General features: G+C 42.9%; 6 protein-coding genes across 10 annotated transcripts; 5 read left to right on the forward strand and 1 right to left on the reverse strand.

Annotated features, from left to right (window-relative positions):
• The first annotated feature begins 1,935 nt into the window (after positions 1-1,935).
• Positions 1,936-3,996, forward strand: LOC108056184 (protein FAM114A2). Its single transcript, XM_017139889.3, has 2 exons — positions 1,936-3,035; positions 3,463-3,996. Exons 1-2 carry the CDS (start codon positions 2,026-2,028, stop codon positions 3,848-3,850), a joined length of 1,398 nt encoding a protein of 465 aa, XP_016995378.3. The 5' UTR covers positions 1,936-2,025; the 3' UTR covers positions 3,851-3,996.
• Positions 3,997-4,178: 182 nt separating this feature from the next.
• Uros2 (Uroporphyrinogen III synthase 2) lies at positions 4,179-5,195 on the forward strand. Its single transcript, XM_017139890.3, has one exon. It carries the CDS (start codon positions 4,287-4,289, stop codon positions 5,046-5,048), a length of 762 nt encoding a protein of 253 aa, XP_016995379.2. The 5' UTR covers positions 4,179-4,286; the 3' UTR covers positions 5,049-5,195.
• A 183-nt stretch (positions 5,196-5,378) lies between these two features.
• c(3)G (crossover suppressor on 3 of Gowen) lies at positions 5,379-8,096 on the reverse strand. Its single transcript, XM_044395475.2, has 8 exons — positions 7,878-8,096; positions 7,601-7,823; positions 7,352-7,534; positions 6,612-7,004; positions 6,039-6,551; positions 5,910-5,984; positions 5,623-5,853; positions 5,379-5,557 (listed from the first exon to the last, which is right to left on the reverse strand). The coding sequence occupies exons 1-8, from the start codon at positions 7,949-7,951 to the stop codon at positions 5,453-5,455; spliced, it is 1,797 nt and encodes a 598-aa protein (XP_044251410.2). The 5' UTR covers positions 7,952-8,096; the 3' UTR covers positions 5,379-5,452.
• A 1,063-nt stretch (positions 8,097-9,159) lies between these two features.
• Positions 9,160-11,203, forward strand: Acyp2 (Acylphosphatase 2). Its single transcript, XM_017139858.3, has 5 exons — positions 9,160-9,362; positions 9,427-9,443; positions 9,505-9,614; positions 9,675-9,953; positions 11,140-11,203. Exons 1-4 carry the CDS (start codon positions 9,176-9,178, stop codon positions 9,787-9,789), a joined length of 429 nt encoding a protein of 142 aa, XP_016995347.3. The 5' UTR covers positions 9,160-9,175; the 3' UTR covers positions 9,790-9,953; positions 11,140-11,203.
• A 29-nt stretch (positions 11,204-11,232) lies between these two features.
• nsl1 (non-specific lethal 1) lies at positions 11,233-19,254 on the forward strand. Of its 5 annotated transcripts, none has more exons than XM_017139873.3 (8): positions 11,233-11,837; positions 11,905-13,138; positions 13,783-14,264; positions 14,901-15,275; positions 15,536-15,866; positions 16,525-16,641; positions 16,729-17,608; positions 18,344-19,254. In XM_017139873.3, exons 1-8 carry the CDS (start codon positions 11,237-11,239, stop codon positions 18,911-18,913), a joined length of 4,590 nt encoding a protein of 1,529 aa, XP_016995362.3. In that variant the 5' UTR covers positions 11,233-11,236; the 3' UTR covers positions 18,914-19,254. The 5 variants fall into 5 exon arrangements, with proteins under 5 accessions (XP_016995362.3, XP_070074059.1, XP_070074060.1 ...); XM_070217958.1 differs by having other exon boundaries at positions 14,901-15,218; XM_070217959.1 differs by having other exon boundaries at positions 14,901-15,212.
• Positions 19,255-20,124: 870 nt separating this feature from the next.
• Positions 20,125-21,580, forward strand: LOC108056176 (techylectin-5A). The gene is made up of 2 exons (XM_044395474.2): positions 20,125-20,608; positions 20,665-21,580. Exons 1-2 carry the CDS (start codon positions 20,155-20,157, stop codon positions 21,390-21,392), a joined length of 1,182 nt encoding a protein of 393 aa, XP_044251409.2. The 5' UTR covers positions 20,125-20,154; the 3' UTR covers positions 21,393-21,580.
• The last annotated feature ends 545 nt before the right edge of the window (positions 21,581-22,125 follow it).

The following is a 22,125-nucleotide window of genomic DNA, read 5'->3' on the forward strand; positions in this document are numbered from 1 at the left end:
AACTAGTTGTTATAATTAATTTTGGAAAAATAAATGGATCTTATACCTATTAATCTGGCCCCGATTGTCACAAAGCCTCAATTTAGCTTGACACACGCACATGTTAACCTATCTCCTAGCAAATTTACATTTAATTTTTGGCCCAGACAAGACACAGAACATGCAATTACTAGCCTCAAGTGAGATGGGTTGAGTGCGCCACTTTAAGGCAATTTGGCAGGGGAAATCCACTGGCATACAAAGGTATTTTATTTCTTAACTGACATTTTGGCGGTTTTTGGTTTTGCGGAAGAGTAACCACCTTATTTGTTAAGATTTTAATTAAAAAATTACTCATATCACAGATAGTTCTCCTTTCTACCTTTCTTCTCGCTGCTGCCTGCGGAAGATAAATTTCCCGGCTTGACGAAATATTCGTGTGGTTCCTTCTTCTTGCTGGGAAACTGGGAAAAGTGGGAAAACTCTGTGGCAGCGGCTGCCTAAAAGTGTGCAGCAAGTTTATGAAAATTCCTTGTTTATGCGAAAGGTGAGTGTGGGCACAAATTGCGTTGGTTTGTTAATTTTGCGCTCCTTCAACGTGGCTGTCAAATTTATATGCTGGTTAGCTGAGCTAGCAAAACTTTTCGGTTTTTGGCCTGATGAACGTACATTTCTATACGTACATGCGTGCCCGTGTGATTTTCTAATTTATGAGCCCAGTTAGAAGTGGGACAATGTTGGCAAAACCAGAAAGTTCGCAGAAAAACACATTGAACTTGAATAGAAGTTTTATTCCAGAACTTAAAAATCACTACGAGATTAAGTGAATTTTCTAAGAAAATATATACGCTTGTTTGCAAAAAACAAAATATTTTTAGATTTTTAAACATACTTAAGTTGACTTTATTATTTTTTTTAAATTCCCTATTTGAGTTTTCTAAAAATGTTTGGTATAAAAAATGTCTATCATCTCAGTTTCTTTGCCTTAAAATCAAATTAGTGTCTGCAATCTATTTACTAGTAGAATATCATACAATTGAAATCTTAATAAAAAAGATTGAGTGGCTGGAAATTCGCAATATAGTTCAAACAAAACAACTTCAATAAGAAACCCAACAAACTCCGAATTATCCACAAAAGCACAATACAAAATCGAGCCAAACAATAATGTTTGTATTTTATTTGATATTAGAATACAAATTCCCATCTCATCGCAATAAGAAACAAGGAAAGAGCCATGAAAAAGTGGGATTTACAGGTGAAACAGGTGCCTAAGTGAGGGAAAAGCTCTGCACACGCACACACACACGACACATTTGTTTGGGTTTTGGTATTTGGCAGCTTAAATATTTCACAAACTAATATCAATTCAATTTGTATGCATTGACAACAGTGTGTGCGTGAGTTTGTAGCTGTGTGGGTGTCGGACGGTGAGGCGGTGTGCGTGAGTTCAGGTGAGGGAATTTGGCCAGTACAAATTATTTATGGCCTCCTAAAAGTCAAACGATGCCAAGGTAACAATTTGAAAAAAATCGAATTGTTTGCACTTTAATGAATTCATACTAAGAATCATTGAATTTTAGTAAAACTATTGTTAATGTCGAAAAGTATGCATTATTTATAAGTACAAGTCGACAGACGGTTCCTAAGGATTAGGATTAGGAGTAAATATACATTGTAGCTTGGACGGCTATAATTTTTATTTAAAAAATGTAGATTTAAAAGTTATTATTAATTCTTCAAGTACAAAAGCAATATATGGGTATTTTATTTATTTATATATATATGAAAATCTAAATGTCTAATCTAATCTAAAATCTAAACAATGTCCGAATAACTTTTAATTTCAACAAATATTCCAAGTAAAGTAAATAAATGTTCCTACACATGGAATAAAATTCAAATACCGATAAGCCCGCCAAAGATATCGATAAATCAGCGAGTGGGCAGCCTGTTACAGCTGTTATATTTCCGCAGTGAGTTGGCAGCCCAGGCGGTGGGAGTACGCAAAATCTAAAATTCTACGTGGAAATAAATAAATAAATAATGGCTAGTAAACCGAAAAAGGAGGACGACGCCGGCAACGACTGGGCGCAGAGCGATGAGGAGGACAACTGGGACGACTGGGGCGACGACGAGGACAAGTTCGTTCACGTGGAGAAGGATCAGCAGCAGCAGGAGGAGAAAGTCTCGCCCAGAAACGACGCAAAACAGGAAAAGCTGGAAAGTCCGGGAGTTCCTCCCACAGCCACCGCCTCCTCATCCTCTTGGGGCCTCTGGGGCGGTAAACTGAGCTCCGTGCTGAGCACCGCCACGGAGGGATTGGGTACTTTGAGCACCCAGGTGAACCAGGGCCTCAACCAGATCATAGGAGTCCCTGATCCCGAGGAACTGGCTCGCATCAATGTGGCTGAAAAGCAGGAAAAGGTGGAAAAAACGGCGAAGGAGCCTTTCCCACAGGAAAAGGATAAAACCCCAGAGGAGCTCCCCCAAGATGAAAGCGAATCCTCGCCCGCCTTTGGCCTGGGTTTCGTCACGAATCTGGGCTCCAAGGTGCTCAACACGGGACTGGATACTCTGGAGGGCATTGGCAAGAAAACGATGACCATTCTGCAGGACAACGACCCCAAGCTGATGAACAAGCGCAAGTTGCTCGGCCTGGATGCCAACTCACCCAATCTGAGTGCCGTTTTGCTGGAGGCCAAAAAGGATGCCGATCAAATGGAGCAATCCTTGCAGCAGCTGCAGCTGGAGCGGCAGAAGGCACAGCTGCGCTTTGAGGTCCTGTTCGAGCACTACTGCGGCCTGGTGCACTTCGAGGCCCTGGAGATCCTCTCCCGGGAGTCGCGCCTCAAGCTGGACACCCTGCTGGATGCGGTCAGCGGAAATGCGCTCGCCGAACTGCAGGAGACCATCAACGAGGTGAAGGAGCTGCTCGAACTGGAGGAGTTGGATGTGGAGAGCGAGGGCGAGTACGATGGCCAGGAGCTGGGCGAGCGACTGGCGGCCACCATCAAGGATGCCGAGCTGGGCATCCAATTCGAGGATATAGCTAAGTGGGTGGTTTATAATCAAGGAAGGAATTTTTTTGAATTTTTTTTAATTAGAATTCTGAGTTTAATAGAATTGTGTGAATGAATGCCATGAATTCCGAAATAATTCAAGCCACAATTTTTTTTAAAGAAGAAAGGCCCATAATTTTATGATTAAATCTGCCTGAATTGCATTTACTAAGCAGTTAACATTGATTTGTTAAAAATTTTTCACATTTTGTTCTCAAAAGAAAGCACAAAAAAATCTGGCAAATTCAAAAAATTCATTAAAATTATTCATTCAATTCGAAATGAATTAGAAAAACATTCAATTTATTTCACAAAGAATTGAATTAAACAAATCGGAAATTTCATAAAGCAAAAATTGAATGATTCACGCAGGTCTCTAATGTTTAGCTACTTAAAAATTCATAAATCCCTTTTTTTTCAGACACTGGACGCAGTCCCTGGAATGGCTAGACTCCGAGGAGGCCACCAGTGGCGACCTGGAGCAAGCCTACGCCAAGAGCATCCATGCCCTGAGCGAAGCCTGCGCCTTGGAGGTGTGCAAGCTGCACAAGATCGCCGAGCTGCTGCTGGTGAAACCGCATCACAGCACCGCCAACGAAGTGGACGGCGTGGTCAATCTCTGCCAGCAGTTCAACGGGCACCTCCAAGGACTGAGCCACCGGTTCGCCGCCGTCTTGAGTGGCAAGCAGGAACCGGAAGAGGCCAAGGCAAGGGTTAGCACATTCTTTTCCGAAATGCTTTCCGCCGTGCAGTTCATCGAGAAGGCCTACAAACTATTCACGCCCATTCTTCAAATGGGAGCTGTCTAGATTTCAGGCTAAGATTTAAATTTAATTGTTGTACTTGCTATTTTTACGATTGCTCGGTCTATGTATGTCCTCAACTCAATTGTTTTCCACATAAATGTATAAAAATTATAAAAGAATGCAATGCATATGCTTGTGATAACATTCCAGATGTAAAGAGAAGTTAATTAAGTGGATTTTAGAAGATATTTTTGGGTTCTGTTGGCAGATAAAATGTTATTTCATATTAATACGATTTCCTCTTCAAAATCATATTAAATTCCTTCCTACATTTGTTAAAGATTTCATTTTGAAAACAGATTCTCGCTAAGCGCGGCGATAGTTTTCAAGCATTGTCTTTTCAATTCCGTTACGAATCAAACGCTCTGAAAATCGTACGCTATACACATAAATCCAGTTTTCCTTATTTTAGTTTACTCCAAATAAATCAATTTAAACCATGGGAGATCGTAATAAGCGACCTGTTATCCTGCTGAAGGTTCCATCCTCCGATGATTTCTATGCTTCGGCATTCCGCAAATCGAATTTGGATCCCATATTCATAGCTCCATCGCATTTTGTGTTCAAGAATCTGAAGCAACTGCAGGCGAAGCTGATGGAACCCCACAAATATGCGGGTATTATATTTGCGGCACCTCGCTGCGTTCAAGCGGTTAGCGAGGCTCTGGACAAGACACCGCTGCCCAGTTGCTGGCGACCCTTGCACAACTATTCGCTGGGCAAGAACACCCACAGCTCGGCTTGGTTTGCATTCCAGAATCTTCCCACGATGGGCGATCATGCGGTGAATGCCAATAATCTGTGTGATTTGATCGTGGAGACCTTTGGACCCAAGCGCGATTTGCCTTTGCTAATGCCCTGCGGAAATGGCGTTGGTCAGACGCTGCGTCTCCGTCTGGTGGCCCAGGGATTCCGGGTGGATGCCTGCGAGGTGTACGAAAGTCGTTCGCATCCGGAGTTTGTCAATCAGATGCGACATGCCCTCAAGTTCAAGCGCATGGAGACGATTGTCTTCTTTGGACCCTCCAGTGTTCGTAGTTCTTTGGAGTTCTTCGAGAACTACAACGTGTCGCTCAAGGATCGCAAGTTAATAGCCGTGGGCAGCGGCACCAGGAAGGCCATGGAGGAGTCCGGCCTGCAGGCAGACGCCGTCGTGGATGCCGCCGACGTGGACCACCTGATAAAGATCATCAAAACTTAGTTAAGAAGAGTACTTGTTCTTTTGCTTATGGTTTTTACCTGTTTTTTAGTTTTGGTATGCTTTCAAAATCAAACATGTGTTTAGTGGACTTTAAGGGATCAAAAACATTTATTAAATCCAGATAAATTCGTTATTTGTTTTGAGAAATAGTTGTATTTTTATTGGTTTTCACTTTGCAACTTAAGCTATTCCAAGTGGAAATTATTGAAGATTAATAAGAGATTAATTGGAATGTGAAAAGAGATATCATGTTCTTAAAAATAACTTGCAGAGACAAGTTTTTAAAGAAGTAGATCTAAATGATAGTTTTCAATGGATTTCTGAACTCAAGAAGTCAACTTAAAACTTTGTAATTTCTTCGAATTACTACCAGAAAAAAGAGAGAGTTGTAAGTTAATTTCTAATTAATTCGCTTTCTTCAATCTGTCGAACAAATCCTCATCTTCTGTTTGTGGCTTAACAACAGCCGACAATTTGGTTCGTTTGCCGCTCAAATATGAGCTTGAAATCTGTAAGAATAAGTAATAATAATTATTTAATTGGTAAACCCAAGGAACATTCAATGACGACTCACTGGCTTGTCATCCTCACTTGCAAAGTCCGAATCATATATGGTTGTGATTCGGGGTCGACGCTTCTTTAAAGAAGTGCTCGGACCGTCGGTTTTCTCCGGAGTCCTCTTATTCGGGATGATCTGCGTTTTGGACACATCCTTGAGTGGAGGTTGTTCGGGCAGAGTGTTTATAGGCTGGTCGATTACGCTATTAATTCGATTCATTTTGAACTTAAGAACGGCCATTTCATGCTGGTAAATAAAATATATTAATTTTTTGTTAAGAAAGGAGTAACAATAATATTTACATTCTTATCCCGTTCCAATTCAAGCATTCTGGTTTCCTTATTTTTAATATCAAGCTCCAATGCGAAAATCTTTTTCTAAAGAACAAAATTCATTTAATACACATCAATAAAAACGAGTTTATAACTTACCATTAAGTCATCTTTTTGGGTCTTTAGCTCCTGACTGAATTTAATCTTTGATGCGGAAAATTCGCTGGCTATTTTTTGCTCTTTAGCCTCCAGTTTTCCCACAGTATCCTTGAGCTTATCGCGTTCAGTCTGCAGACTTTGCAACTTCTCCTGCTGAGCCTTGTACATTTTATCATTTTGCTCCATGGCAGCTTTGAGTGTTTGAATTTCAGCTGCGCTGCGCTGAGCCTCGCTCTCAAATTCAGTTGTCAGGATCTTAACTTGATTGGAGAGCTGTTCCTGCTGTCCCTTTAGCCTAGCCTCAAAATTGCGAGTTTTCTCTTGCAGTTCCTTGCGCAAAGTGGCTGTTTGATCCGTCTGATTCTTGCGCTGCAACTGCATTTCCTTTATTTCGCCTTGGAGTTGGGAGATCTGTTGAAGGGATTTCTTTTCTAGCGACTCACTGCTGTTCTTCAGCTGTGCAAAATCATTTGACGACTTCTTCAAATTATCTTTGAGCTCACGAAGGGCAAACTGTTAGGAATAATACATTTTCATTAGAAAAAGAATAGTTTATACATGTTTTTGTCTCACCCCGTGCTTATTAGCTTGTTCTTTTATCTCCTGAGAGTGCTTCAACTTAGTTTCGGCCAATTCCTTGGAATAATTCTCGTTGATACCAACGAGCTCTTCCATTCTGGCCTTAATTTCTTGATTTTCATTACCAAGGGAGATGTGGCATTGCTCCCTTTCCTCCATAAGAGTCTTTAAAGTGTTTATCTCGTTGCGAGCTAGTTCAAGCTCTTTTTCGGCTTGATCGGTGAATCGTTGCTGCTCCTCGCAGCGCATTTTGTAGCTCTCCAACTCACTTTGGACCTTCGACATGGCCTTATTGGCCTCTATGGGGAGCTCCTCAATGCGTCCTTCCAGTTCGGCACAGATTATTATTTTTGCATTTAGCTCGGTGCTAAGTTCGAGGATGTTGGCCTGTGGAGAAAGTGCAATACATTAAATTAATTTAATTCCATTATTTTTTAATTTATATGATAAAAATTCGAGAATAAGACTCATTTAATAAAAATGGAAGAAAAGATATATTTTCTTTTTATATAATAAAAATTAAACAATAAGTAATATTTTTAAGGTATATATTAATTTACCTGAAATTAAGCGTTACAATTATCAAATAATGGTATTAAATGTGTAATGAACCCAAGAATGCCCGATAGTTAGGACTAGGGTAAAATTAGATACGTTTTTCGTAGAGAAAGATATTAACTAAGTGCAATGTACTTGAAAATCGCAATGATTATACATAAAATCGAATAACCTACCTCACAAACGTCTTTTTCTCCCGTCAAATCATCAAATTGAACCCTGAGGTCTTCGTAGGCCTGCGTGATTCCAGTGAGCCGCTCATGAATCTCAGTATTAGTCACTTTTAATTTTTCTATTTCCGGTTTATAGTTGCTCAGGGCTGCAGCCAATTCGCGATTGGTTTGTTGCATATTTTTCAGCTGCGAAACACGTTAAATATCTGAATTAGTTACAATAGATCGATGGATATATATAGATCTCATTACCTCGCGATCCTTATCCACAATTTGAATTTGAGCCAGTTTGAGCTCCTTGTTGTTTTTCTCCACGCAAGCTTTTATGATCCCCAGCTGCTCATCGTAATTCTTCTCGCACTTGGCAAACTTTTCGTAAATCTGATCATATCGGTTCATGGTTTCGGTGTTTTTATCCTGCTGATCGGCAAGATTCTTCTGCAAATGGGTCAATTCACGCTTTGTTTTAGCGAGCCTGAAATAATATGGTAAATACGGGTGGGGATTTTATAAAGATTATATTCCTTACTCTTTTTTTAGATACTCATTTTCCGAATTTTTCTTCAAGGACTCCATGGTAATGGATCGCATTTTCTTGCTCATGATCAAATCTCTCTTTCGGAAATTCTCGAGTGATTGGCTGTGCTGTTTGATGAAGCAATCTAGTAATTTTCCGGTTCCAGGTGATAAATTCTGTATGTCCACCGACAATTTTTCCGGACTTTTGTGAGGCCTTTTGATCTTTTTTTTCGGTGGGTTTACGGGGATTGCAGAGGGAATGGGTTTTTCCGGGGGCTTCTCTTCTGAGATCGGTGATTTTGGAATCTCTTTTTTTGGAGTCTCAGGAGCCTTTGGGAGCACCCCTTTCTTGCAAATCTTTTTGGGTGGCACAGGAACTTCGGGAGTCTTGAAAGTTTCAGCAATTTTTGGTTTCTTTGGGGATACTAGATCCTTAGAAATGGGGACTTCAGCGATCTGAGAATCGGCGACTGTACTTTTTCTCGGTGATTTTGCACGAACCGCACTCGAAATTTGCGAGGCAGCTCTCTTCCTTGCCCCCGCCATTTTGGGTCCTAATTCAGCAGTAAAATCAAGTCGCAGGTAATAAAGTATCAACTAAAGACCACACCTAACACTAATCGAGCTATACTTACTACAGTTTATGTGGGTTTTACTTAACTTTTGCAGCGATCAACATTTGGCAAGCGCGTCCTGCGCCGAAAAGCAACTCACCACAGTGTGGGTGGAGTGTTGGTAAGCAGGTAAAGTACGTTAATTTGCAGAAACAAGTTTTGAATGAAATAGATATAACATATATTTAATAAACAAAAGAGTTAAACTTTTTTGAAATCATATTCCAAATTTATTTGGATTTAATAGATAAGCTCTTCCAAGACAATACTTAAAAATAAAATTCCTTTTGTAAGCTATGTTTTGATGATCTTTATCAAATAGGCCAAATCATCGGCATACAATAAGGCGTTAAAAAAGCTTATAAACAAAAACATTTTAACGTATTTTACCGTTATTTTCTAGAAAAACAAAAAGTCTCCAGCTTTAAATACTTTGTTTCGAAATCAGGGGATTATATTTTATATTTTCTTTTTTTGTAAAGGATATTTTGATTAGGATATGGTTTAATTATATTTTAACTACATAAAAAGTGGGTAACTAATCTTAATTTCACTAAAGTGATCACTGTTTACCACTGGCTAATGTGGTGTGAGTCCTCGCTAAAATCCAGGCATCACTGATTAGGCTTGGTATATTTCGGTATTTTTTGTTCAACAGCCCTGGTTTTTTGTTGGCGCCCTGGCTTCGGTCACTATGGCACTATTTTATAATAATTCTATTTTGGTTGTCAGAGCTTTGTTTTTACTGACTATACTTAAATATACAGGCGCTGATAGCTCGAAGGGGCTAAGGATAACCGAACCCAACGATATAATGGCAGGATCTGGAGTTGCCAAGCAGCTGTTCGCCTGCAATTTCGAAGTGTTCGGGAAAGTACAAGGTAGGTATTTAGTCGTTAATCTTTCGATCTGATTAATCTAACCACGATCAACTAACCATTTCAGGTGTATTTTTCCGCAAGGTAAGTGTCCTCTGGTTTACATAGTCTTTTGAGATCCACAAGATCCCCTTTTTTGGACTAGTATACGGAAAAGGCGGCCAATAATTTGGGTGTTCGGGGCTGGTGCATGAATACCCGAGATGGAACGGTCAAGGGGCAACTCGAGGCTCCCCTGGCGGAACTAAACGAAATGTAAAGTCCCCGGTTTTCGGTAACCAATGGAAATATTTAACTATCCCCACAAATTTACAGGAAACATTGGCTCCAGTCCAAAGGCAGTCCCAGTTCGCAGATCTCAAAGGCCGAATTCTCGCCGGCCAAGGAAATCGAGGCCTATACGTTTAGTTCCTTTGAAATAAGACGTTAAAAATCGGATTATTAACATATCAATTTGAGGCTGAAATAATATTTTCAAAAATCCCTAAATATTCCCACACCAACAAATATATATACTCCCCCAAACAAAAACAACAAAACAAACGCAGGGTTGTATTTTATGGTAGCAGCCCCGCTGCCCGGCGTTGCCAGATGGTGAATAAGTACCTAGTAGCACCAGTTGTCCCGCTCGCACACACGGCCCTGCGCCGCGCCACCGCCATAGGCGACGCATATGCCAGAACGAGACAACCGGCTGGGCGGCGAACTTTAGTCTGGCACAGAAACGAGTACAGCTTCGATACACGTCGTTTTGCAAAGCAAATGCGATGAGAAAAATAAATGAGGAAAAAAATTCGTGAAGCGAGAACCGTAATTCCGTACCGTAAAATTCCCCCTAGCGCGAGTCACGCCATTGTGTAAGCGCAGATTGTTTGCCAATTGTGCGAAGGGCATTTACTGCGGAACGGCCGAATTGTGCGTATAGCGATAAAAGCGAAATATACTACTTATTTTTTAAGCAATTTACAAAGAATTCTTGCGTGCTCCGCCTGCCTGCCTGCCGTTTATTCCGTGTGCCTGTGTGTTAGTGAGTACGAGTGAGTACTTTCGCGCTGAAAACGTTTTTCCGCTGCTCGAATTGCTGGAATCGGGCGAATAAAATTCTAGCTGAGCACATTTAAGCGATTTAAATGTAATCGGAAGTAAAGCAGACATGTGGAATACAATAAATGCGATTGTGTAAATAACTGAAAATATTGGAGCACACAGTTGCACGTGTGCGTGTGCTTGCCTATGTGTGTGTGTGTGTAAAGGCGCGAGTTTTTCGTTTTGCTTTGGCCAATTGTGGTGGAAAAACTCAATAAACGGTATTACATAAAGAAGGGGCAATTAACCAGGCAAAATGTTGGAAAATTGTGATTTTCGAGATGAACCGCAATGATTTCGTCAGTATGTAAAGCAGTCTGTCTGTTTGTCCGTGTGTCTGTGTGTTCTATACAGTTTTTTTTATTGCGCATCATGGTGTGCAATAGCGCGCGTTCTGACCTCTCTCTCGCTCCCGTTGGCTCTCCCAGAGCGTCGCTATGTGTGTGTGTTTGAGTGCGTGTATGTAGCATATGTACATAACACGCCGGAAAAGACAAAAAAAACGATTCCGATTTTTTGAATTCTTTTTTTCGGGGAGGCGGGCAGTTCAAACGAGATAAAAGGGAAAATGCAGGAAAATAGAATATTTTAAACCGAGATAACGCAGTAGTCGGTCGGGGAATGTCAAAGCACAGAGAATTGCCAGTTGATTTGCCGAAATAAAAGACCTTTTCTCTTACGAAATCCTCGACAGAACTAGCATCATAATCATCGTTATCGAAAAGTAGCCAAAGGAGTCGTTGAGCAAACCAAATGCCGCAACAGCCGGCGGAGGCAACAGCATCAGAACGATGGCCCCAGCGCTCACAGCCGAGCCACTAAGTCCCAAGGAGAAGCTAACCAGCACCGCCTCGCCCTCGGCCCGCAGCTCCTCGGAAGGCGGAGGAGGAGTCACTGGAGGCGGAGTGGCCAAGAAGCCGGCCACGCCCACCCCGGCCACGGCCACCACGAGGGTCACCCGCTCCTCGGCGGCAGCGGCCTCAGCTTCCCCACAACCGCCGCAGCAGCAGAGATCCTCGCCAGCTGTGAACAACAAGCGGAAGTGGCGCTCCAATGATCCAATGGGTCTGAGCACCGCCCCCACTCCACACAGCAGTAGTACCACGGCGGATGCAGCGGTGGCCTCCACTTCCACCGTGGAAAATAACAATAACAGCAGCAGCACATCCACCAGTCATGTTTCCCCTCCCAAGGACAACTCCACGGCCCAGCTGCTGGCGGATCTGACCATCAACTTCGAGGAGACCATTTCCGCCGACATCTGCCTGAGGAAAACCCTGCCCGATGTGAGTCTGGGCAAGGAGCCCGCGGTGGCCACCAGTTCAGCGGGTTCCGGAGGCGGAACCACCTCGGCGGAGGAGCTGCCAAAGATAGAAACAGATAATATAGAGGGTAGGTCCAAATTACTTTGAATTGTATGTATCTCTCTTCAATGTTTTCCTGGCTTACTATTTTTTAGAGCGCCTCAGCCAGCTGGATGGCAATGCCAGTGCGATGCCCGAGGAGCCTCCAGCTCCTGTTCCACCACCTCCTCCTCCGGCACCACCTGTGGAGGAGCCGCCGGGAACGCCCAGCAGGCTGCAGCAGCCGCCAGCCAGCCTACAGATAGATTCTCCTCAGCCCACGCGAATCCAGCAGCAGTCAGTCCAACAGATGACGCCGCAAAGCACTTCCAGTTCCATTAACTTTCTCAAAGACGGCGCCGCCGGCGCTGTGCTGGAGGATCAGGACATCGAGGAGGTGCTCAAGGCGCTCAAAACATTCGACGGCGGTCATGTAAATCCCGATACCATCTGCGAGTTCTTCGACGAGGTCTGGGAAGAGGCCACGCCGGCTGCTCCGCTGCCGCCAGCGGCTCAGGAAAATGTGGTAAATGATGTAAAGCCCGGCTGCAGTGAGATCCTGGCCAGCGGCAGCCAGGAGAATGTGATCGTCAAGCAGGAGCAGCGGCCGTGGCAGGAAATCCATGCTGAGCTGGAGCAGGAGCAGCATGCGATCTCGCGCCGCATCGATTTCTTGCTGCGCAGGATGCGCATGCACCAGGCGCGCGCCATGTGCCGCCACACCAGCGAGGAGGTGGCCGGCATCCTCGAGTGGTCGGCGCGCAGCTCCCACAAGGCGCCCGTTCCGGCGAGAAGTGCCACTCTTACCGAGCAGGAGGCCACCGTTCTGTCGATTGTCTCCGGACGCCCAGGCGCCGCCTTCTGGGAGGAGCAGAACAAGCATCCGCTGCCCGCCAGCCAGATGAGCCATGTGATGCGGCACATCTCGACGGCCGCTCGGCACCAGCAGATCTGCCACTCGGCCAGCGGAAGCTCCGCCACTTTGGCGCCCTCCTCCAGCTGGTACAACAACTCCAACAGCTCAACGCTGCCGGCAAAGCGTCCGCGAAAGAATCAACTGGACGTTGGAGCAACGGGAGCAGCAGCAGTAGCATCTGTAGCAGTTGGTTTAACGGCGGCCACGACGGGATCATCCACAACGGAGTTGAATACGCCGCGGGCGGATGACATTGTGCCCAGCTTCGACACCTATGTGACCAGTGAACTCACCCATGTGGCCGGATTGCTGAACACGGAACTGCGGGAGGTGCAGAACGCCATCGATTCGGATGCCACGGAGTCGAGTTCGGGTGGCGAGTCCGCCGATGAGATGGTCACCTACAACAACACCCAGCAGCTGTCGCTATCGATGTGAGTAGAATCTTCTCTATATTTCTTTATATGTTGATGCTCCAGGGGATTAACAATTGTGTGTTTTGTGGGATTCAAGCTTAAAAGCCCTTCTTTTCTGTCAGAATTTTCTAAATAAGTGGTTTCGATCTAGAGTGTATCTTTCTCAGAAATAATTTATTTTTTGACAGCACTTTTATATATCATTAAAAAAAACAACTCGAATTTTGGGCCACTTTGGGGTCGTTTTTTGTTCTAATTTGTACTTTACACGCGGCTTCTAATTATTTTAGTAATTAAGTGAATTTTTCAGATTTTTATGTCAATCCGTTCTGGGTGGAATTTGCTACTGACCGTTTTTTAGAGGTAGAATTTTATATTAGTTTAGATTTCCCAGAAATGATTTATTTTTTGACAGCAGTTTTTTATATCATTAAAAAAAAAACATCGAATTCTGGGGCACTTTGGGGTCGTTTTTGGTTCCAATTTGTGCCTTACACGCGGCTCCTAATTATTTCAGTAATTAATATGTTTTTTTTAGATTTTTATGTCAATCCGTTCTGGGAGGAATTTGCTACTGACCGTTTTTTAGAGGTCGAATTTATATTAGTTTAGATTTTTGGTAGTAAGAGAAATGTATTTATTCCATATTCCATATCTTTCAGCACTCGACGCGCAGTTTGGCGATACTCGAGGGATCGGGCAGGCATAGCCTTGCGCTGGTCGTGGCTCTGCTCCCAGCTCAACGACCTGGAGATGAAGATCCGGCAGCACAGCGACCTCTACTCCGAGCTCAACCAGTCGAAGGGCGAGGTGCAGCTGGAGGCCACGCTACCGCCGCCTGCAAATGGCCTGAAGGAGGAGCATCCCTCGGGCGACTATCTATGCAGTCGAGCGCGGCCATTGGTGCTGTCCGAGTTCCACAAGCGCAAGCTCTTCCAGACCACCAATATGCACACGATTTCCAAGAAGGCGGCGCGACCCAGCAACATCAAGTGCGGCTGCCAGTGGCCCCAGGTGCCATGCACCCTGTGCACCGGTCGAACGGATCCCACGGCGCCCAGGGATCTCGTCGAGACGATGATGCCGGCCAACCGGGTGGCGCTGCTCGATGCTGGCTACCATCCAGTGCTCAGTTTCGCCAGCGGTGAGTGGGAGATTCCACTTTCGTTCTTGAGGATTTCTTGCTATTTGTGATCGCTTTATTCTTGTTTGAGCTAAAAGTATTAAAAAATAACACTTGAGAAGAGGATATATGTCTTCAATTCAGAGTAGAGCCCTGCATGAATGGATTCAATGAATTATTTTGAATTTTTTGTTTTATATGAATTAGAATTTTGAGTTTAATAGAATGGCATGAATTCCAAAATAATTCAAACGACAATTTCTTTTCAATAAGAAAGAGCCATCATTTTGTGATTAAATCTGCCTAAATTTTATTTACTATGCAGTTAACATTGATTTAAAATTTTCCACTTTTTGTTCTCAAAAAAAGGCACAAAAAACTGGCAAATTAAAAAAAAATATTAACATTCATTCATTCATTCAATTCGAAATGAATTAGAAAAACATTTAATTTATTTCACATAGAATTGAATTAAACAATCAGAAATTTCATGGCATACTATGATGAAACAAAAATTGAATTATTCACGCAGGGCTCTTATTAATTCTGTGATTTATGGAAACTGGAATAAGGTCACAAATTAAATTAAATGAAACCTTGAGAGAGAGAAAACTAACTAGAAGATTACTTATTAATCCTGATATCCCTTAATTCCAGATGTCAGCCAGTCTGTGCACCTGGAGGCCGTTGCCCGCCAGCCGGACTGGCAGTACCGAGTGATGCGCTGCCAGGCCAAGGCCATTGTGAAGGCCATGTGGAAGGCGGAGCGCGAGACGCTGGCCTCGGGCGGCATCGGTGGACAGGCGGGCAGCCGGCGGTCGGGCGATGCGGTCAAGCGGCGTTATATACGACGCAAGGAGCGCAACAACAACTCAAATAAGGAGGCGGGCAGCGGAGTTAAAGCTGCCGGAGGAGCAGGAGGATCAGCAGGCGGAATCAGTGGCGTCGGGGGAGGGGATAGCGGAAACGGTACTGGTACTGCTACTACTTCTTCTTCTACTACGCCTACTACAACGCCACTTGTGGCCAACAGTAAATTATTGTAAACATGACGAAATTCGATAATTGTTATTAACATAAAACAACAACAATCTTTTGCATCTCTTCTTCTTCTTTTTCTTTGCATCGATCGAACCAAAAACACGAAATTCCACCAACACCACCTACAACCTACAACTTGAAACAACAACGAAACTACTCCTCCACCAATTGTTTTATTTGCCATTCCGTTCTTGTCTCCGTTTCGTCCCTGTTCCGCACTCCTTATCATGGATTTAACGCAACACCAACAGTGGCCAAGGGCAAGAGGCAACCACAACATCAACAACCACAACAACACCCAACTGGAGCGAGCAATTCCAGCTCGCTGTGGCCAGACTCTCGCCAACGCCAACGACCACGCCACCACAGTCCCTCCTCAACCTCGATCTCGGCACTGAGCGGCGCTAAGAAGTCGCGCAAATCCACCAGCAACATCAGCAGCAGCAACTCCACACAGCAGCAGCAGCATCCACACGGCAGCAACATCAACAACCATCTACTCAACGGCTACGGGGATCAGTGGGGGGACCAGAGCAGGAGTCGTCGCAACTCCTCGCCCACCCACAGCCATCGAAATGAGAGGTGAGTAACTAAATAAGAGATGAAATCGAAGCAGACTAAGATCAAAATGGATCTAAAGAATTCACGACTCAGAAAAACGTATCTGAATTTATCGATCTAAAGATTTTGCAACACAAATCATTCTCCCTTAAATGGTTTTAAAATGAAGGATCTCAAAATTATTGATTTAATCAATTTCCATTTACAAGTTACAAGAGGATAGTACCAATTATGATATAATTAATTTTCTTTACATTTGCTTATAAAAATACGGGGGTTTCTTATTAATTAGATAAGAGATAAGACCCCAAAACTAAGCTGGGTCTCCAGAATTCAGGATTGAGTAACGTTAATCAACCAAATAAATGGTATATTTTTATATTTATATATTTTAAAATTAATATTCCATCTAAAGGTTTGGAAACCGAAATTCTAACATAACATGAGTGTGGAAAGAACAATTTTTTAACATGGACAATACTACATTTTTGATCTGGTATTCCTATAATTTTAATTTTTTAAAGTAATATCCCATCTAAAGGTTGGGAAACCGAAATTCTAAATTGAATAGAAAGGCATTTATCCCATAGTTCGTTCTTTTTGTTTACATTCCCCTGATAAATAAAAAAATGATAAGAATATATGATCTTAAATAATATTTCTCTATTTTCCCTTTTAGAACCTCGGAGCGTCGCGTTCGTCCCATCTATGACATCAATAACATCGTTATACCCTACAGTATGCTAGCCCAGTCGAAAATGGAAATTCTTCCCTACAAGGAGATACCCATACCCAAGTAAGCACTCCAAATATTCCCAAAGAATTTACTCGTATATAGGCAATTCAAAATATATTCTAATCACCACCCTATCTTCGCTTTCAGGTGGCGCATTGTAGACAGTGATAATGATAAGGCAAAACATTCGACGGATGAGTCAGCGGAGTGTAAACTGAGCAATGGAGAGGAGCTACCCAAACCCCAGTTGCCGTCACAAAAACCAGAACAGCCGGCAGTGCAGCCACCAAAGGTCAATGGTTTAAAGGAGAAGCAGGCAGCAGCAGTCAAGCACAATAACAATAATAATACCAACAATAATAATAATAAAAACGGACTGGTAAATGGCAATGCCAAAAAGGAGGAAGGCAAGCCGGCTGTAGAGGATCACAATAAGGAAAAGAAGGTAGAGGAGGTCAAACCCAAGCTCAATGGCAACTTGGCTAAAAATCCCAATGACAATGAAGAGATCGCACAGCCAGCCACAGAACCACCACTGCCCAAGCGACCCAAACTAGAGACTCCAGCCTCCTCCGACGAGATCACCAAGTCCAAGGTGAATGGACAGCTGGTGGAGCTGCCAGCGGAAATCCGCGAGAATCCAGACGAGGAGCAGGCAGAGGAAGATCTCTCGGATGAGGCCTTCATCATGCGACATCAGCGCGCTCTTCTCGAGGAGCGTCGCCGCTTCGAGACCTTCCTCAAGTTCCCCTGGAGCACTCGATCGCGTGCAAATCGACGTGTTGATAGTCGTGCCGAATCGAGTGGCGCCAATACACCGGATCCCGCCTCGCCAGCTCCGCATCTGGGCGGGATTGGACACGACATCGAAAGCATTCCCTCGCCGCTGGCTCATCCTCTCGACGGGTTTAACGACAGCGGCGAGCTGCTGGCGGGCGGACAGGCGCGTCAAGCACGGCGTCGAACTACGTCCAGCAAGCTCAAGGATCCGGTGGAGCGGCGCAGCACCACGCCCGATCTGCGGGAGGTGAGTCGAGGATGGGAAATGAATTTATGGGCATAAAGTTAGCAATGTTGCATTGCTTTTGAAAATGCAATTTTTTATCTATCGACAATTTGCCATTATTTATCCGTAAATTATTCGTGAAAGAAAACAATTTGCCGCTCAATTATTTTTAAAATTATGAGATGTTCTGCTAAGTTAATATCAACTTATCAATTTTTAACACCGATACCAAATTTGCCGTTATTTATCCTTAAATTATTCGTGAAAGAAAACAATTTGCCGCTCAATTATTTTTAAAATTATGATACCAAAGTTCAAATTTACTTTTTAATGGGAATTTGCCGTTATTTAAATAAAATATTTAGTTGCTCTTGCTTTAACATTTAAAAAAAAAAAACAGTTGTTCAGAACACCCACACTAAAGTTCGAAATTTTCAAAATATTTTTTAATTGAACTTTGCCGTTATTTATCCGTAAATTATTTCTGAAAAAAAATATTTAGTTGCTCTTGTTTTAACATTTTTAAAAACATAGTTGTTCTGCTAAGTTGATATCAACTTCGAAGAACACCCACACTAAAGTTCGGAATTTCCAAAATATTTTTTAATGGAAATTTGCCGCTATTTATCCTTAAATTATTCGGGAAAGAAAATATTTAGTTGCTTTTGCTTTAACATTTTTTTTAAAACATTGCTAACCTTATGCACATAATGAATTTATAACTCTTTTTAATTAAATCCTTTCTTTATTAACTAGCCCTATGCGCAGCTGCCATCGCCCTTTGAGCCTTTACACTTTCCGCTCTCCGAGGAGGTCTACCAGCGAATGCTGGCCGAGACGTACGCGACGCCCAGATCGATGTCGGGGGGTCCAAAGCGGGCCAAGAGCAAGTCGATATCCTCGAACTGCGATGGCAACAGCTCCACCACGGGAGGCAGCAGTAGTCGGCGCAGCAGCAAGTCCAAAATCAAACTGAATGGGCAGTTAAATGGACAGCTGAATGGCCATCCTGCGGCAGCCAAGTTAAAGTTAAACGGAGGAACAGATGGTGGAAGAGAAGCGGAAATTTCCGAGCCCGAAGAGGAGGATATGCTGCTGGAGGAGGAGGATGACGACTATCCCAAGCATCATCTGGCGCCGCTGGACGATGAGGAGCAGTCGGCGCCGGATGGCGAGCTGGATCTGTACGATGCGGCGATCGATGCCTATCTGGGCGATCCGGAGGCGCTCGAGGAGGATATGGCCGATGATCCCTTTGAGGACGACGACCCCAACGATCCGGAGTGGAAGACCCGGACCGAGGGCGTTCGCAGCAGACGCATATAAGACCAAAACCCAAAGCAAACAACTTTCGTTTTCGTGATTTAAGTCTTTTTAAACAAACGATTTGTGAATTTTTAAGCTCCAAACACACAACCCCTACACACAAAAACACACACACACAAATCAGCCGGCGCAGAGCAAGAATTTTAATTTGTTTTAAACGGATTGGTTTGCACTCACAACAGCATTGCGTATTTTAAGCAATTGTCTAAGTTATTTAGTTCTACGAACCCACATTAAAATCGCAGATAAGCAGAAAACACAAAAGTCTACAACAAACGAAGCAGAAGCAGAAGCGAAACTCTTGAAATAATCAATGTAAATAAAAGCTAAACACATATAGAGCTAAGCAGAGTTACTGATAAATAATGTAAACTAATCGGCGGTCGACAAGAGATCATCGAACACATTCACCAAGCTTTGCGAGCGTGGTGGGTGTGTTCGGTTCGAGAAATGGTCAGCGGTTAAGCAGAAACAACAGCAAACAACAAACCCACTTGGGCTTCAAGCCAAAGTGCGCTAATGTTAAAATATTAAGCTAATCTAAAATAAAAACACATTTAATTATACTATATGCATAAATAAAACATGTAAATGCCAAGAGAGCAGTTAGCAGAAGATTTGAAATGTATTCGCACCTGCACACAAACGATATAACAACTAAACTAAACCAGAAGCGATTATCTGTAAATTGATCAAGCTTACCCCTTAGCCTTTAGCCTAACAATTAATCAGCTGGCTTTAGGCCCGTATTTCTTATATTTTAAAAAGTTTATCAACTGTAAATGTATAGAGAGACAGAGAGGAATTCGAGGGCGGAACGTGAAAAGCGATCGATCGATAAATGTATGTAAATGTATTTTAGTTGCTTAGGCGTTTTCATTTCTACCTTTAAACGTTAGTGGCTAATTGTAGCAATTAAAAACATAAAAAAAAACAAAACAAAACCATGAGCAAACCTAGTGCGGCTATGCCCGCTAACAATGTTTATTCTAATTTCGTTTTTTACTATATACTGCGTATGTTTCACCGCAAAGCTAGAATCCAGATTCATTCGTTAAAACTTGAAAAGAAATACAACAGAATTGTGAAGATTAACTAAGGACCGCAAAAATACAGAATTATATATTCTTAAAAATGACGCAAATGGAGCACCGAAAATGATCTATTGGGATGAATAACAGATGGTGGAACTTGGCTTGCCAACATGTGTTGGACTTTATTAGTTGGTGATTGAACTTGGAATGGAGATGATGGTAAGATCGGAAAAAATATTGCTTAAAAGGATGGTTTCTCTAGTTTCTCTAAAGAAGTTTTCTTTGATTTTCCTGCTGGCCTGGAGCTCTGTTTTTTGGGGAAGCAGCTGTACTGTATATCGGATAAGAAAGTCTGATATGGGCTTGAAAACTTTGGAGGAGCTAGTCTCAATAAGAAAGACTTTGGATAGGCAGACTGTGAAGCTTAATGGATTGGAGAGAAATCTTCACCGCGTGCTGAGCAAGGTGCTCTTTCTCTCCGATGCGGATGTGCATGCCCCAGGAAGATTCTCCTCCAAGGCAGATCCTTTGACAGAGCTATCAGAGCGTCTAAATAAATTGCTTAAGAGACTAAACCAGTTGGAGAATCTAGATCTGGATTCTATAAAAAATTTAGAAACTTCTTTGGAACCGAACTTACAAAAGGATGTGCCAAAAGTTGGTAGGTTATAAAAATATTATACCTAATTTATAAACTCACCTGATAATCCTTTGTAGATTTCAACCAGCCTGCCAAATCGGATTGTTACGAACTGGACGAAGACCTGCGAGTAGATGGCGTCTATAGGTTCCTGGTTCCCGAGCGGAATGAAGTCCATCGCGATTTGCACGAGCGTTACTGCGCCTTTGCCACCGATGGTCCCGCCTGGACGGTGATCCAGAACCGAGGTGGCGCCTTCGATCCCATCGAGAACTTTAATCGCACTTGGGACGAGTATCGCGCGGGTTTTGGCAATTTATCCCGGGATTTCTGGTTCGGCAACGAGTTCACGCACAAGATTCTCTATCGCGACGATCATGAGTTGAGGGTCGAGTTGCAGGAGGAGGAGGAGCAGGAAGCCGCAGATTGGGCGGAGTATCCAGTTTTCCGGCTGGACAGCGAGCGCTACAACTATCAGCTTTTGGTGGAGGGAGAGATCCGGGGTTCGCTACCAGGTGCCTTGGAGCAGCTGAATGGAATGGATTTCAGCACCTACGATCGGCGGAGGGATCCCCAGGATCCCGAGAGCACCGGGGATTCCAGCTGTGCCCAGGAGTACGGCGGAGGTTGGTGGTTCGATCGCTGCTCGCAGTCCAATCTGAATGGAGAACTTGGTGTCCACCAGAGACGGAGTCCAGCCATCATCTGGTCGAATTGGCGGACGGGGACCGAAAAACCGAAAAGGTCGCGCATGATGATACGACCCGTGAACCCAATTCCGGGGGGCTACTTTTACGAGGAGTAGATTTACAAGGACGAGATTTAAAAGCAAATGTAGCTAGAGTTCCAGCAAATTGAACGTTACCGATAGGTGGCACTGCAAATAAACGTTACCGATAGGTATCGAATCCACTGGCATTTTGGGGCTTTCCTGATTTATTTAAATAATTATTTATATATTCCTACATTGTAATTAATTTGAATCATTTATTAAATATATACATATCTTTAAACATGCCACTTTGTTAAATCATCTCTGCCACTCTGCAAGGTATCGAATATTTATCGAATGGAATTGAGTGAGCGAGAGAACAATAGAAAGAGAAGGCAAGTTTTACCTTGGTTCGAAGCAGAGACAATAAAGCTTGTTATAATTAATTAATTAAATACAACAAAATACTTAAAAAAATGTTAAAAGCAAATTACTACCAATGTTTCAATAATTCCCCATGTAAAGATTGTCAAAAATTAAAGTTTTAATTCTAATCAATTGGGAATTTTATTACAAGTTTAAAGCGGCATTTTAAAAATTTGTTTTTTAAAAAATTAATTGGGACTTGCAGGATTTTCTATGGCTTTATTTTCAAAGAGTTGCACAGGTCAAATTCATCCAAAATGCCAATCGATTAGGAATTTTATTACAAACTCAACGCGTATTGTATTCCATTCCAAGTTTGGACCATTTTGTGGTTTGTTTTGAACAAGATATATTTCTTTTGGAGGACTAGATACAAATTTTTACATTTCTACAGTTTTTG

This window comes from Drosophila takahashii, chromosome 3R, assembly GCF_030179915.1.
Source record: "Drosophila takahashii strain IR98-3 E-12201 chromosome 3R, DtakHiC1v2, whole genome shotgun sequence".
Taxonomy (NCBI): Eukaryota; Metazoa; Arthropoda; class Insecta; order Diptera; family Drosophilidae; genus Drosophila; species Drosophila takahashii.

Excerpts from the sequence above, each read along its gene's own strand:
- LOC108056176 (XM_044395474.2), top strand. The coding sequence starts at position 20,155 with ATGGAGATGATGGTAAGATCGGAAAAAATATTGCTTAAAAGGATGGTT. Across the intron at positions 20,609-20,664 it reads AAAGGATGTGCCAAAAGTTG|ATTTCAACCAGCCTGCCAAA; the intron begins GTAGGTTATAAA and ends AATCCTTTGTAG.
- Uros2 (XM_017139890.3), top strand. The coding sequence starts at position 4,287 with ATGGGAGATCGTAATAAGCGACCTGTTATCCTGCTGAAGGTTCCATCC.
- Acyp2 (XM_017139858.3), top strand. The coding sequence starts at position 9,176 with ATGGCACTATTTTATAATAATTCTATTTTGGTTGTCAGAGCTTTGTTT. Across the intron at positions 9,615-9,674 it reads CTGGCGGAACTAAACGAAAT|GAAACATTGGCTCCAGTCCA; the intron begins GTAAAGTCCCCG and ends ACAAATTTACAG.
- LOC108056184 (XM_017139889.3), top strand. The coding sequence starts at position 2,026 with ATGGCTAGTAAACCGAAAAAGGAGGACGACGCCGGCAACGACTGGGCG. Across the intron at positions 3,036-3,462 it reads CAATTCGAGGATATAGCTAA|ACACTGGACGCAGTCCCTGG; the intron begins GTGGGTGGTTTA and ends CTTTTTTTTCAG.
- nsl1 (XM_017139873.3), top strand. The coding sequence starts at position 11,237 with ATGGCCCCAGCGCTCACAGCCGAGCCACTAAGTCCCAAGGAGAAGCTA. Across the intron at positions 11,838-11,904 it reads AGAAACAGATAATATAGAGG|AGCGCCTCAGCCAGCTGGAT; the intron begins GTAGGTCCAAAT and ends ACTATTTTTTAG. Across the intron at positions 13,139-13,782 it reads CAGCAGCTGTCGCTATCGAT|CACTCGACGCGCAGTTTGGC; the intron begins GTGAGTAGAATC and ends CATATCTTTCAG.